Source organism: Drosophila bipectinata, chromosome 3R (assembly GCF_030179905.1).
Source record: "Drosophila bipectinata strain 14024-0381.07 chromosome 3R, DbipHiC1v2, whole genome shotgun sequence".
In the NCBI taxonomy this organism is placed as follows: domain Eukaryota; kingdom Metazoa; phylum Arthropoda; class Insecta; order Diptera; family Drosophilidae; genus Drosophila; species Drosophila bipectinata.
In genome coordinates this window covers 3,987,618-4,003,383 of record NC_091739.1, presented here as the reverse complement: position 1 = coordinate 4,003,383, position 15,766 = coordinate 3,987,618, and the positions used below count along the sequence as shown (strand labels likewise).

General features: G+C 41.0%; 1 protein-coding gene across 2 annotated transcripts; it reads left to right on the top strand.

The window, feature by feature from the left end:
* Window positions 1–591: 591 nt before the first annotated feature.
* Window positions 592–15,450, top strand: LOC108128245 (serine-rich adhesin for platelets). Of its 2 annotated transcripts, none has more exons than XM_017245736.3 (4): window positions 592–1,283; window positions 6,133–6,368; window positions 11,849–13,532; window positions 13,967–15,450. In XM_017245736.3, exons 2-4 carry the CDS (start codon window positions 6,324–6,326, stop codon window positions 14,707–14,709), a joined length of 2,472 nt encoding a protein of 823 aa, XP_017101225.2. In that variant the 5' UTR covers window positions 592–1,283; window positions 6,133–6,323; the 3' UTR covers window positions 14,710–15,450. The 2 variants fall into 2 exon arrangements, with proteins under 2 accessions (XP_017101225.2, XP_017101224.2); XM_017245735.3 differs by having other exon boundaries at window positions 592–1,298.
* Window positions 15,451–15,766: the final 316 nt, after the last annotated feature.

Below are 15,766 nucleotides of genomic sequence, written 5' to 3'. Positions count from 1 at the left end.
ACAAAAAAAAAAATTAAATTAAATTTCAAGTATTTTTAAGGCTATTTCATAGAACAATTAAAAACCATACATAAACACATATTTTGAGTTTTAAAAGCCTCTATTTTTAGTATAAACAGTATATATATTAGTATATATCTAGTATAAATACTAAAATGTTTAGAATAAACAATAGAATGAAGTATTTAAGAACTACACAAAAGGTGCATGAATAAAAGTATGATTTGTCAAGTTAATAGGGCCTTAATTATATAAAATTATAAAAAAAACAAAGAAAATATCAATAAAAATCAATGAACGTGCTAAAAAATTTGATTTGTATGCTATTATCCTTACATATAATAACTGTTATCGGAATATAACTATCCTCTTGTTCTCTGTGTACTTGTGATGGGGATTGTGCTTGTGCTTTTTGTGCCTTTCTTGTTGTTGCCTTGGCACTTGGTTCTGTGAATGTGTCTGAACCTGAGTCTGAGCCAAGTTAAGAGCTGAGAGCCGTGCTTAGCGGATCGGAGCTTTTGGCTGGCTTCTTGGGCGACGGCGACGGCGGCAGTGGCAGTTATCAGTTTCAGATCGCTGTGGGAATTCAGTTAATTGTGGACACTGTAGCCAAACGGACGCAAAGTAAAGCGCGCCGCTCGAGACTTTCCTCGCACACACACGCAGTCTTCTGGTCGTGAAAGTATCTTTCAGTTAGGCAGTGGCCCCACCCTTCGCCCCCTGAATTTTGGCCAACTCAGACCCAGCAAACCGAAGCCAGGAGCAGCGTCTCAAGTCAGAGCAAACGTAAACACAGCTGAAAACTTATTTAAGGACCGTTCTAAAAAGAGAAACAAGGATATGGTCAGCCCGACCCCTTTCGACCAAGTCAGTTAAATAAATAGTTTTCAGAGTGTGTGAAATAGTGTCACAGTGTGTGTGTGTGAGTGCCCGTGTGTGACTATTTGTTAAACCATTAAAAATAATTAAGCCCAAATAAAAACAAAATATATAAATCCGCGAAAACTTTTGAAAGAGCCATAAACAAATCGCACTCAACGAAATCCGTTCAAAGCTCGCGCGCCAATATTGCTCCAATTTACGAAAAATATATTTATCTATGTATATATATAAAAAAAACACAGCTTGGCAACAATTGCATTGAACACTTGAACAGAAACAACAATAATAATAACAACAACGACACGTAAATATAGAAAGCTTAACAATCAAATCCAACAACTACAACAAACGACGAGGGATTAAAAGCCAGTAAACACCAGCAGAAACAACAAATAAATGTGGTGGGTGCATTATTGGTAAGCTCGGCGGGTTTGGTAAAAAAAAGTAACGGTTAATAATATGCCAGCCATATAAAAAAAAAACAGAGACTCAAATCCGAAGCGAAAAGTATATATACATATATAGATCGGTTTGCAGCCAAAAGTCTAAAATTGGCCAAATCCAAAGCGTTATTATGCGCAAACGCGTTTTTTATGCTTAGCATTTTTCCTCCCCCCGTCTGGAATTTTTTGTTTGGCTTTTGTTTTTTGTCGGTTTTTTGGCTTGTTACTCAAAGTTTTTGCTGCTGTGTTTTAATTTTTGTTACAGTTTTTTTCTGCACTTTGTTTGGTACTTTTTTTTAGCTGCCTTGCTCAACGTGCAAGCATTGTTTTGTTTCTTTAAGCCATAAAGTGGATTTGTTTGCAATTGAGGAAAATAAATAAAAAGTAGGCGGAGGGCGGGGCAAATCCGAAAAATGTTGGCCACAGCTCAAGGTCACGGATGAAAGTATCTCTATGAATTTTTGTGAGTCAATATATTGGCAGGGAAGTGCATTAGTGTATGTGGCTCGACAGACTGGTTCATTGTTTGGTTGATAGTCCCGATCTCAAACTGATGGACAGGCGTGGATTAAATCATTAATTTCTTTTGCAGGAGATGCTTACAAACAGATGTATGAATATAGCTTTTGTTCGATCGACAAACGAGGCTTTAATGGGCTGGAGGCTGTAATTTAGACGCCCTGCTTATTTTGAATCCACTGTAATAATTAACGGTTCGTTGTAATTGAGAGTTGATTTACTGACCCACTGTCCCAGCTGGCATTCAAATCCGAAATACAAAAAATGGCTATAGCAAATCGCCGTGGAGTGAATTAATTTCAGATTTGTCAGATTGAAAGTCAGCTGCCAGCCGAATGCCAAGGAAAAGCCTCAATACGCCGACCAAGGGCAGTAATTGTGTGCAATGGATTGTTTCTTCGGTGAAGGAAAAAAATTTATGGGAGCAATTCAAATCCATAATTTACGATCTTGCTTTCAATGGTTTTAGTACTCTAGTACACAAATCATAAAAATTTAACTCATAATCAAATGTGAATTCAATTAACAAAATCCCAACGGTAAGCACAACCTGTTGCTATTGTTATTAATTCTAAATGGAGCTCCATTTAGATCACATTCGATAAATTAATTGTTTGGATTTTTGGGCCAGTTAACTGGCTGAATAAACGAAGGAGCTTAATCAATTTTATGGCCGTTTAATTTAATAAATCACTCTATTTCATAATAACGATAATTGCCTTTGAAATTAATAGCACGACCTATTTGACAATCAATTACTTCATTTAAAAGGTGGATATTTAGCATTAATTTTAACGGCATTATTTTTGGAGGTATTGGCTATTTTAGGAATAGGATATTCCAGGAAACTGTTTAACTATTTTCGTGTCTTGCCTATTAAAGTAATTGCAACCTGCAATTAAATGGCTACACCCGTCATTATGTTTATTCTTCGTAGCCTCAAGTCGACCCTTAATCAATCAAATAGTCATATCGATAATGGCTATATTCTCTTGGCCACCACATTCTGAGCCAAATTGCAAAAGCAATAAATACTGGAAGCGTTGCCAAACAGTTCAGCAATTTTTAAGCAAAATTATTATTAAAGCTTAATTGCAGCAGTCGCTGCTAAGCTTTGGCCAAAACAATTAAAGGCTGCAAAAAGTTTAATTAACAAATTATATGCTACCAGCTAGAAAGATAAAAAATATAAAAAAAAAAAAAACGAAACCAGCAAATCGCGCGTCAAACGCTGACAAAACGCCTTCATGTCGCGCGACCTGCTCAAAGATAAACAAACTGGTTGGGATTGCACTATTTTAATAACAATTTAGTTAGTGCCTCGAGTTTGGCTTTTGGCTTGCCGCAACAATGCGATGACAAATGGCCAATTGGCCAGAGAGCGGGGAGTGCAATAAACTCTTCGAAATTCCATGGAAATATAAACAGAAAACGGTCCAATTAGTGTTTGGTCGCATGTGTGACTTTGGCACCGACTTTGTGATTATTGCTACTTTTTATTAGTTGATACCCTTGAGTGGGGAAGATTTTAATGGTAGGTTCTTTTAGCTAGGTAGTATTCTTTCGGGCCTGTTTAGATTTTGATGCCTACTTCCCAGGGCAAGCTATCCCTCTTATAAAAACTATTTAAGACCAAAACTTGCCTACTCTTTCGACAAATCTAAACCTTTCTGGTTGAGAAAAATAACGCATACGACGTGTGGCCTCTCCCTTCTTTTGCCTTTTGGCTTTGAGCCTGGCCGTCCCTCAACTCAGAGCTTGACTCCAATCGACTTCACTTCGATTGTTAATGAATTGCAATCGTCGCGCGCGACACTTTTTGAGGGCGGGGGACTGGGGCTGGGGTCTGGGTATCTGTTTGGTATGAGAATGCGAATGTTTGACAATTTGTCACAGGGTCCAACACTTGTCTCGTCCCCGTCTGAATCTAAATCGGTATCTGAGACTTCGATTCCGACTCTGACTCTGACTGAGACTCTGACTCTGATTGTGATTGAATTGCGGGTGCGGACCACGTTTGTTCATTTGTTACACATTTTATTGTGGCTTATTGTTTGTTTTGTGTCATTTGTATTTCCATATATTGTGTGTGTACTTAGTAGCAATTTATTTGCCATTACCTTTTGCTCGTAGTGTTCACTTCTGGTTTTAAATCAAGTTTATTAACCGGAATCTGTCAGTTGCCATTGTGCTCCATTCGCCCCATGTCGGTCTCTTCAGGTTCTATGCCCGATTTCAGGGCGTATCCATAACTATCGATTAGCATTCTAATTTATATACTAACTGCTCGAGAGTGTGGCACAAATTTAGTAACGCCAATGGGCATGCACGAGTTGGAGTGCGAGTGTGCGATTATTCCATTACGATTTCAAGACCAACCTGCGGTTTGCTACTCTTACTCGGAGGGGACTTTATTTATGTCTTATACATAAATATTATAATGATAAATTCAATAAATTATCTCAAAAAAAACATTGTTAGTCAAAGTCTTTAATAATTAGGAATCATTTAAAAGCCAAAACTAGTTTCTCTCTAAAATTAATTTTCCCAAGAATATAACTAATTGTGGTTAAGTCTGAAAATCTGTAAAAAAAGAAGCCTAAAGAGTATTTAAATATTGATTTATCTTGTAGTTTTTGTTGGCCTTAACCCAAGTGACGTCTAATATACCTGCTCCCGGGTATACCTAGACCTAGAACATATTCCGATTCCAATTCCTATGACAATTATGGGTGCAGCTCGATAGTTACAGACTAGTTGTAATTTAGAGACGTTTAACTGCGATAATAAATGTGTGAACAAACTGCTCTGAAACTCGATTTCTTTGAACCGAACCGAACTTTTACTTTCCGATGAGCTTACAGACAAAAAATTGACGAAAGGCCAAAGATCTTAGTAAACGGCTAAGAAGAACATCTGCCAACAGGGCATAAGCCATACGGCATAAAGGCCATAAATAAAGAAGAAAAGAAATTTGAAATGACGTCACAGGCAGCCAGCTCAGAAATAGTTAAGAATAGAATTAGGAATAAAGGCCGGCTGGCATGGGAGGTTCTAACTTCATTCTTTCTTGGCTAATTAATGAGGTAGCTTTTGGCGAAGAACGAAACTTTCGTTTTTAATGAGATGCCTGGCTGGCATAAAAACATATTTGTTTTCATCGCAAAATTCCTCTGTAATTAAAGCCATTGAACGCTGTCCAAAAGGGAGACTAGTGCTAGGAGAGGGGATGTTCTGGCGGACCATGAGTAATTATATGGACTGTGAAGAAGGCTTGATAAGAATTAGAACTGGTTTGGCTGCGTATTTTCTTAATTTTTTGCGGCTTTTGTCTAGCTTTTGCTAGCATCTTCTGCTAGGTTTTAGGTTTTAAACAAAAAATTATGAATTTTGCTTGGCCGGCTTGCTTTGTTTTCAATGTTTTATGGATTTGACTTTGGCTCGGGTTTAATTACATGGTTTGCGTGGCGGAAATGCCTGAGAACGGTTAATTAAATTATGGCTAAGCAAAATCAAACTCATCATCATGAATGGATATACCCATCGATTGCAGCAACTCCGGCCACAGGGGAATCTTCTTTCGAAGCCACTTCAATGGCATGCCAATTGCTGGCAAACAAAAAAGCTATCAAAATACTTGGCCATTAATTATAAATATGTTGAAATTGCAACAGACGACTGAGCATCTGTCTGGGCTTGGCTTTTGGCTCTCGGCTCTTGGCTCTTTTGTGGCCAGACTTTGCAGCTTGTTGGGAGTTTTGGCGGTTGCTGCTTTTTGCCACAACGCGTTGCTAGTTGTTAGTGGCGTTTGCTGTTGCCAACCTGTTGCCAATACAAGTTCAATGATTCTCAACACTTAAAAAATTGAAAATATCATCAACTAAAATACAAGCTTGAAAAGATTAAAGAGCTTAAAAAAATAAATATAAAAACCTTTTTCTTATTCCAAAAACTCCACTATTTTTTCTTGAATAAAATCACTTTTTATTTATAAATTTTAATTAATAGAATATCTCTATTTTTTCGGTGTATTTTGGGTAACTGTGGAATCCACCGATACTCTCCAAATTAACTCTGCAAGTGCCGCAGACGCTTGATAATTTTTGGTGTGAAATGCACCTTGACATTTATAGTTTATCGATTGAACGCAATGAATTTGTTTTCGCTTTGCGATTTGGCTTAATGTTTGCAAATTATTTACCAACTCGGTGAGATCGGGATATGCAATAAACAGACTCCCTCTTGGCTTGTGCACTAATTACCCGCTTCTTGTTTGCCTTAATTGCAGCCATTAAACATTTCGCGAGAATGATCCAAAAGCAGCCGGCTGGGATGGCCAAATGAATCACGTCTGAGGAAAGGAAAGTGAGCTCCATTAAGTGGACACAGAACCGGCGGAATAGCCAGAACAAAGGCAGCACTAAAGCGCTTGATTAACTCCCGGGAGCGACAGGTGGACACAGAGGCGATTTTAGCGGCATGGCACACTTTTGCTGGCTCCTCAAATTCGGTTTCCTGCTGCTGGTAAGTGTCACATTAAGGCGCTAAATGGCCGTTCATGAAGTTTCTTATTTATGGCCAGGTGCGCCAAGAATTCCAGGGAAATCGCTCCAACAGCTTTTGGTCCAAAGCCATAAGTTCAAGGCTTAGTTTGGGCCATTTAAGTAGCCAAATTAAACTAGTTTCGCGGCCAAGTAAAGCTCATTAGGTATAAGATGTATGTGGGTAGGTAAAAATGACTAAAAATATCTTGAAAATAATTAGAAAGGTAAAGGAAACTAATGAGCTAAAATAGAAATTTCTTGAGCTATGTATTCTGTTTAGAGTAAAAAAAAGTTTACTTTAAAATCTTAAAGTATAAAGAGGAATCCATTTCATCCCCTTCAAACTTCAATCAATCACTTTTTCCTGAACTTCAACTTGGAAAGTTTCACTTTTCCCTCCTCACGACTTCTGGTAAACAATGCCTCCAATCGAAATTGATTTAAATGGCACTCAACCTCCTGCTGCCGAAAAATTCCGATTGAGACTTCATCTTTTTATGGCCAGCAATTCCCAGGCCGCCGACTGCAACTGTTGCCAAATGCATTCACAGGGTACTGCTCCATTAACTTGGCCAATGCGTTTTGAAAAATGGTTTAATGGTGCGATTGTACTCCATTTGTTTGTCGACTTCGGTTTTATTGGCCGAAATCATCCATAATGCGATGGCTGGGGAATGCATATGGAATTAATTTTTACCTCATGTGTATGTAACTCCGGAGTCCGGACCAGGCCAGACTTTATTGACTGCTCATTAGACGGAGCCAGTTGATTGTGAGTAATGTGGAGTAGAGTAAAGCAAACTAAAGTCGGGTAAACTAAATAATTGCACGCGATTTGAATGCACTACACTTGGAGAATCAGCTGCGATATAAAACAAAAAATGATACGAAGAAATAAACCATGATTTAGGGACAACAAATGTGTATCCTTTATTTATTAATATTTCTCCAAGTGCCTCTATGCAACTGTTTACTAGTCTGCCTTTGGTTTGTGGCTCTAACTGTGGCTCCGTTTGTGACTGAAACTCAGCCTCTGTCTTTCGGCCATTCGAAGGCGATGACGATGGCAATTTGCAAATTATGCACAGGCGGGGAGTGGTTGTTATTATACCCTTGCAGAGGGTATTATAATTTTGTCCAAAAGTGTGCAACGCAGTGAAGGAGACATCTCCGACCCTATAAAGTATATATACTCTTGATCAGGATCACCTCCTGAGTTGATATGAGCATGTCCGTCTGTCCGTCTGTCCGTCTGTCTGTCTGTCTGTCCGTTTCTACGCGAACTAGTCTCTCAGTTTTAAAGCTATCGACTTGAAACTTTGCACACACCCTTCTTTCCTTTGCACGCAGTATATAAGTCGGAACGACCGGGATCGGTCGACTATATCCTATAGCTGCCATATAACTGATTGATCGGAAATGGTATAACTTTGGTGTTTTTAAAGTTAGAAAGTTCTAATTTAACATGAGAGCTATTTTTGGCAAAACAATACGACGTGCCAAATTTCATAAGGATCGGCCGACTATATCCTATAGCTGTCATATAACTGAACGATCGGAAATGACCCAACTTTCGTGTTTTTGAAGATAGAATGCTGGAATTCCATACAGATTCTATTTTTGGTCAGTTGGTCCAACCTACCAAATTTCATAAGGATCGGCCGACTATATCTTATAGCTGCCATATAACTGAACGATCAGAAATGGTATTTGGTGTTTAGTAAAAATAACAACTTTGTTTTTTTTGACGATAGAAGCTTGGGACTTTTTTTTAGATTTTGTAATTTAATTAATTGGTTTTATTATAATGTAATCATAAGGATCGGCCAACTAAATCCGATGTTTGCGATATATATCCGGTTTTAACTGCAAGGGTATATCAACTTCGGCTCCGCCCGAAGTTAGCTTTCCTTTCTTGTTGTTGCATTTATGTTAGCTGCACCACCAGCGGGGCGACTACATTCTAAACTCGGCTTTTCTTTCGATTATTAACCCGTCGTGGCATCCGACATACGACTATGTTTACATGAATATTCATTAGACGGGGTATCTCATTTATGGGCTTAAGTAATTTTTAAATGTTGTGGGGCCAACATGGGTTAATTTCCCACACAAATCTGTTTTTGGTTTGTGTCTCTGCCGTGTAATTAATAAATGTATGTTATTGGGCCACAGCCCAAAGTTGTTGGCTGCAATTTGGATTAACTCCAATTCAAAGTCGTTCTGGCCCAACGTTTGGCATTGAGTACGTTTCCCTAATGTGGGTTGTTGTTGGAGATCGATAGGACGATAAGGAGTGCACTTGAAAAAATAGACCACCTTATCGTTATCCTTTCTATTCATTGTTCAAATATTTTGCAACACTACCTTCACTGCAATTATTTTATTAAAAATATAATGACTATTCATTTAAAAAATCTATGTCTTTATTATAGGCAATCTCCTTGTTCATTTATGACTTCAGTTGCCTGTCGGGGGCCATAGTTTAGTTGGTAAATCATATTTATTTGCAGTGGCAAAATAAAGGCAGCCACGTAAGCCTTTAGTCAGAAATATTGTGTTCAAAATCCAAGCCACAGCTGACGACAGCGGGTGGTGGCTATTGTGGCGATTGTGTGCTACCAGCGATTAGACTTTGGCCAAAGCAGTTTAGGCCCGGTTTATGGGGAAAATGGACTCGCTGACACATTCACCTGGCCACCGACTGGGCGCAAGTTGCAAGTTGCCAGTTGCCGGTGTGGCTGCTCCTTTCAACGCCCACTTTTAGCATAGAAACGCCCGCAGACAGCACTGGAAAATGAACGCCAAAATGCCAGAAATGGGGGGCAGGTTACATGACTTTTTCCGCATTCGATATCCCTCTGTGTGTGGCAAGTTCGTGGCCTGACTCACTCCTGTCTGGAATCCTGTTCGGCCGCTGTATCAATCATCGCAAATCAAATATTCGCATAAGTAGTATGAAAATACTTCCGAAATTTGCATAATGCATACATGAATTCAATCTGTCAACCCGTTGCGTTGTTGACTGTCAGGCGTAAAAACTGAAATCACGATGATTGTGGCTAATTAAAGTATCGCTCCGGTATCTCGAGTATCCAGAGTATCGAGTGGCAGCATCAGCGGCACTTGAAAGCCAATCGAGTGGGCCAAATGAGCCCAATAAAGAGAGTGCTCATTAAGGCGTGATTATTGCTTAATTGTTTGCTGTCTATTCACGCGCACAAGGCGGATACGTAATGTTGTATCTCATGTGTATCTGTAGCTGTACCTGTATCGGAGTTCTGAAAGTACAATATCTTTTTTGACACTTCCGCTAAGTTGACAGCCGTGAAAATTGTCGCCGCTGTTGTTGTGAATGCTGCAACAATCGAATGATAAATCGTCAACTCCAAGTCCCACAGCAAAGTGCAAAAGAATGTCCAACAGGATTAGCGAAATCCAAAGCAGGTAGCTGCTTAGCAGCCCGACTGATAAATCAATCAAGATTAATAATTGCCTATCATGCGGGGTGCCTATCAAGAAAAGGGCGAGGTGAGAGAACTCGGTGGTTCATTCATTAAACTGGAGCACGTCACTGACCAGGCGTTTTAAATAGCCCCACAATGGAAAGGAATGTGCATTGTTCGGATCACAAAACGAATTTTGTTATTATTTTTAGAACGTTTTGTGCATTGTCTTAGGGCTAAAGGAAACCAAACGAAACCGAATAGTTTAAGGGCCTTTGGTGATTGTCACTCCCTGGACTGTTAATTTGGTGTCAATGCTAAGTAGAGCCCACTGTCGCTTTTCAAAACTCACATCTATTCACAACGCCCGCGGTCAGTTACTTCTGCAATTTTAGACATAAAAGGCAAGGCGGCCCGCCGAATGACTAACCGATCTAGTAACTGGTTGGTCACTCGGTTTTATTTTATTTCTCGTATTTATACACATATATTTACCATATATATGTATTTTTTTCTGTAAAACACTCTGTAACTTTAGCACATGTGCGAAGGTGTTTGGCTCCGACAGCAATTGTTAGATGCAATCGCTCAATTCTGCTCTAGAAAATGCCCGGCGACAGGCGCCCACTGCACTGCCGGATGTTGTTATTGTTCTTGCTCAGGGGGGTATAAATATACATTATCGTATCGTATGTATACAGCTTGAATAATTATGCTATTATGTTTACAATTCAGCCGGGTTCCCATTAATATTTCGATTTTTATTCAATTTTTCGCCATTTTTCATTGTTTTCAATTTGCGCCTTTCCAATTCGCGTCATTATTTCAATGGATCAAAAGTGTTGGATACTAAATGATCTGCCTGGTTGCAATTAGCAATGCTAATGTTGCGATATAAATATCCATAAATATGTTTTATTGGTCAGATCCGATCGCCGGGCCATTTGGCAGGGCAAGTTCGTGCCCTAAGTCTTTTGTTCCAGCAGTGGGTGTGTGGCGCTGATAACAATTTATGGCCGATCTCTGGCCATGAATTTGCCATGCAATGTACGGCTGCTATTACACCATGGATAAGTTAGTAGATGGCTTATCTAATAAGACAATTTATTGGCACATCAAACAATAAAAAATTAAGTTTCAATGAAAGCTAAAATTGAAAAAGTATGAGGTTTTGAAAATAAAAACGTTAATGGATTATAAATAAAAGAGTTATAATTAATAACTAATTAATCCGGAGGAGTATTTAATTAATATTACTCACATTTGTACAAGCAAACTGCTCTGGAAATCCAATAAAAACTTGTCCTTTAACCGAAACAGGAAGTTTACTTCCTTAAACACTAAAAACAGGTTAACATACGACTTGTACTAGGATGAGTCAGAGAAATGCATGCAAATGAACAAATAACAACATAAATATCTTGCTGACGCGGAATGACAGATTGACCAGCAGCATTTAAGTAATGTTTCCATTTTCCACTCCAGAGGAGCTAGGCGAGTTCCATTCCGATGTGAAGTGTTTGCCTCAGCACACGCTTAAGCAATCTATAATTCGCGGCTGGAACTGTTTGTTCGATTTGTGTTTTCGCTACCTTACGCCACCCACTTGATCACTTGCAACGCGGTTAATTATGCCACATTCGCCACTTGACTAGGGAGCAACATGCACCACTTCAAACGGAGCACCGCACAGCATTCCTCTGATGTCTTAATAGACTCGCCGCATTATTATTCAAATGCCATCGAGTCCGAGGTCCAGATCTCGGTCGGCCATTGCATGACTTTTGCATATTTGCCGGCGACATGAAGACATATATCGTACTAGCATATAGTCCGATACAGATCGCAGATTGTCGATCGATCGAAATGATATTTTAATTACGAAAATTTATAAATAGATTGCTGAGATAAGCTGTTGGATGCGATCACCCTCCATATGATTTTCATGCACTTGAAAAGATATTTTTTATTACTCAAATTAAATGACATTAAATAATTCTGTCATCCCTTTCAGATGCTGTCCGGCTGTTGGACACGTCCCTCTCCTTTGCCAGGTGGACGGCAAAGCGAACTTATTGCGGGTAATGAGTTCCTCAAGCTGTTCCTCGATCACGATGACCAGCAACGCAGTCTCCACAGCGGAGAGCAGGACTTCGAAGGGCGCGGAGAGTCCGCACATCCTCGACAGCGAGTGACATCAGGAAGGAGTCTAAGCACGAGCAGAAATCGGTACAGGAATTCTCTTGGCACAGGAACGGCGCAAGAGACCCAGGACACCAAGCAGGTTGTCAAACTTGTTACCTCAGGCAGTAAGATAGTGTTCCTGGAGGATACTCCGAAGACAGTCAAGGGGAAGTCGAGTGATGAGGTTAAGGTGGTGGCGGTTAGCGTGAGCTCCTCCAGCAAAAGAGGACCTCCCTCTGCCACCGGAAGCGGCGCAGATTTTGTGAACCGATCCCACAAGAGTGAACTGTCAATTGAGGAAACAGAGCCCCGTTTGGCGGCTGAATCGATGGATGGAGTTGAAGTTGACTCCCTGAACAGTGCTTCCAATATCCAAAGCGTCCTGGCAGCCCCTTTACTTGCTGCTTCTGCCTCATCTACGCACATGTTCATTAAAAATCAAAGTGAAATAAACGAAGAGGAAACAGGAGCTGGAACAGGAGCAGGTTTGCCATTTCAGACAGTGATTTATCACGACACAAAGAAGGGTCGGGGACCTCAGTCCCGATCGATATCCTACAGCTCCATCTCCCAGAATGTGGACGACCTGCAGACGTGGCAACAGTCGAAAAGTGGCATTCTGGCCGAGGCCCAGAGAAATGTGAGCGAGAGCCTGAAGCATGGTCATGCCTCAGAACCGGCTAAGTTCTATTCCGTTCCCTCGAAGATGTACAGTGTGCCGAGTAAATTTTACTCAGAACCTGCCAAAGTGTACTCCGAGCCCTCGAAGATGTACGGCCAACCAGAGAAAGTTTACTCTGAGCCGGCGAAGGTGTACGGTCAGCCATCGAAATTCTACTCGGAGCCAGCTAAGGTCTACTCGCAGCCATCGAAGGTTTACGGGGAACCGGCCAAGACCTATTGGCCCCAAACGGTGAGCAGCAGCACGGCAGAAACTCCTTTGGCAAGCACCACTTCTCATGGCGGTTTTTCGACAACGAGTAGCACCACTGAAATTCCGCCTGTTGCAGCCACCACTTTCGTGCCCCCAAGATCCAGACCACGACCTGCGATTGTCTCGCGCATCGCCTTTGGCGAGGCCCAGAGCACAACAACAGCCCCGGCCACTGCTGCATCTACGGCAGCAACATCAAGCAGCACGGCAGCAACACTAACCAGCACAGTACCAGCAACAGTGGCCAGCAGGGTCACCACAGTAAAGCCACCGATCAGCACCCTAAAGCCCACTACCTGGCAACATCATTACCACAGCTACAACCACCAGCAGCCGCAGCAACAGCAACAAGCTCATCCTACGCGCCGTGTACTCTTCAATTTGGATAAATTGCCTTATGATTTATTGAATGCACCGCAACCGCATCTATTGGAGCCAATTTTATCGAAGCACTCAAGTCCGAGCAACTACCAACAGCATCAGCAACAGCAACAGCAGCATCCGTGCTGGGAGCAACGTCAGCATTCATCACTGCCGCATCAACATTCTAATCAAAATGCCAAAAGATTGCCCAATAGAGGTGAGTCCAAAACTTAGTTTGAATCTGAAAAAGACTCGGGCTTTGGCCCAAAAATAAATTACACTGTGCAGCAGGGTAGGTCTTGCCATTGCATAAATTAAAGAGATCAATAATGTGAACCAGACAGCAATTATACTTCATTTATCAGTTTAGTTTATTTTGAAATTGAAATTTTAGCTTGCAAAGCTTGACTTTTCTCTTAACAGAGTTTCAAATAATTTGTAAAAGTTTTAATAGTATTACCATAGTTTAAATCCTAAGCCTTATACCTTTTGTTAAATTATGTTGTTGGCTTAGATATGGCCTCCTGTTGCACAGTGCAATTATGACTTGTGACTGACAGCGACAACGCACGGGTTCAGCCACTTGAACTCTGGCTAACTAATCTTGAACTTATCAAACATCATCTCTCGCTGAATCTCTCCCTCCGGCAGATCTAGTCAAATGTATTTCCAAATTTGCACACCAACATGGAGGCGCATCAGCACCGGTGGACCCATCGGCGACATCTACGGGAACTGGCGGCTATTCGTATAGTTCCAGCTCCAGCAGCTCCTCTTCCTTAGCCTCTGCGTCCTCGTCCTCTTCATCGTCATCGTCTTCCTCCTCATCATCATCCTCGGCGACTTTGCGGCAGCAACAACAGCAACACTTTACCACCGAACACCCCGAGCTTTATACACCAACCTCGGAGCAGAATTACGAAATTGAGGAGTCCGTTAGTGTTATGACAAACGGACGAGCCCATGGTCCGCAGGGTGGTGGTGCGGGGATAGGTTTTGCAGTGGCCACAACGCCAGCCAGTCCAGCAACAACAACACCAAGCCCAGCCAGCGGCCGAGGCATAAACAGAGGACGTGGATCAGTGGTTTACAATGCAAATGCCAACGATTATTCAGATGGCTCTGAATCCGATGGCGAAGGAGGTGATGTCGGTGGCGGAGGTGGATCAGATTCCGCCGACGAAGACGAAGACAAAGTCGCTTATGTGGTGGAGGGACGCAACTATAGAAAATACCGGGTGGAGGAGAAGACCGACGACGGCTTCATTGTCGGCGAGTACGGAGTGGTGGACCACAACGATGGCAACTTGTGGGGAGTGCGTTACACGGCCGACTCCACCATCAATCGCAGTCTGATACAGAAGGCGTTGCTCACGTTTCTCAAGCTCAAGTAGGGGCCAAAATGGTCATCATCCACTCGGAAAATAAGAGAAAAGCGTTAGGGGAAAATTGTCATTAATAAAAAAAGGCAAAAACACAGTATTTGACAAAGAAATACTTACGTAAAAAAATTGACATTTAGCCTGAAAATCTTTAAAAAGAAATTAGATTATTATTTAAAAAACCCGCCCATAAACATTTATGATTTTCCCTTGTCGGATAAAGTTATTTTTTCGAGTGTACACTAGCACAAAGCACTCCCCACTGAAGAGACATCGCTGCAAAGGCATTCACATGTGATCCAAGTCGTATTGTAGTTAGCCTAGATAACCTAGATAGCCTAAATAGATGTACCCTAGTTGTATAGCCACCTAGTGGAGTTCCCACGAGATCAGGACATACATACGTATATGCATACTCCCTTGCCCTTGCCCCTGAGTTTGTGTCTGTGTGTGTTTGTAGTCAGTAAATGAATTTTGTTTAATGCTTAGTTAATGTTTCATTTAATTTATTGTAGTTGTTGGTATTGTAATTGTACTTGTAACCGTAACCATAACTCTAAAGCGAACCTAATTTATTCAGTTGATCAGCTTTCGAAATTCCACTGACCTAGCAACTTGCCATAAAATCCGATGCGGGATCGATATAGCAGCGATTTAAATATAGCACCTACCAGCATTAAGAGCGAGCGATAAACATTACAAAAAAACTATCCTAATTAGAGACTAAGTGAATTGCGTAGAGAAATAAACTAAATTAAAACGAGAGTAAATCGTACCTGTGTATTAATCTCTCTGCGGGAGTGGATCGAATCGAATGGGAAAACAGGTTGTCCTACGGCCGAGATCCTACGCGTTTCTGGCCCTCCACTCGGTTAAGTAAATAGCCACTTAAAATTGATTAAAAACATGTAGCCTGCGGCCATAGGGAGGAGAACAGTTTTCTGAACAATATCATTAAAATTTAATTGATATGAGCAAGTGACAAAGCAGCAGCAGGACAACAGATGCACCAAAGGAATCGGAGGTTTAAGGAAGTTGGGTATCACTCAACAAAATGTGGAAACATTTT

What these genes read in the sequence shown, in the direction of transcription:
- LOC108128245 (XM_017245736.3), top strand. Translation starts at nt 6,324, where the DNA reads ATGGCACACTTTTGCTGGCTCCTCAAATTCGGTTTCCTGCTGCTG. An exon ending in AATTCGGTTTCCTGCTGCTG is followed by an intron (nt 6,369 to 11,848) that starts GTAAGTGTCACA and finishes CATCCCTTTCAG; the next exon opens with ATGCTGTCCGGCTGTTGGAC. An exon ending in CAAAAGATTGCCCAATAGAG is followed by an intron (nt 13,533 to 13,966) that starts GTGAGTCCAAAA and finishes TCCCTCCGGCAG; the next exon opens with ATCTAGTCAAATGTATTTCC.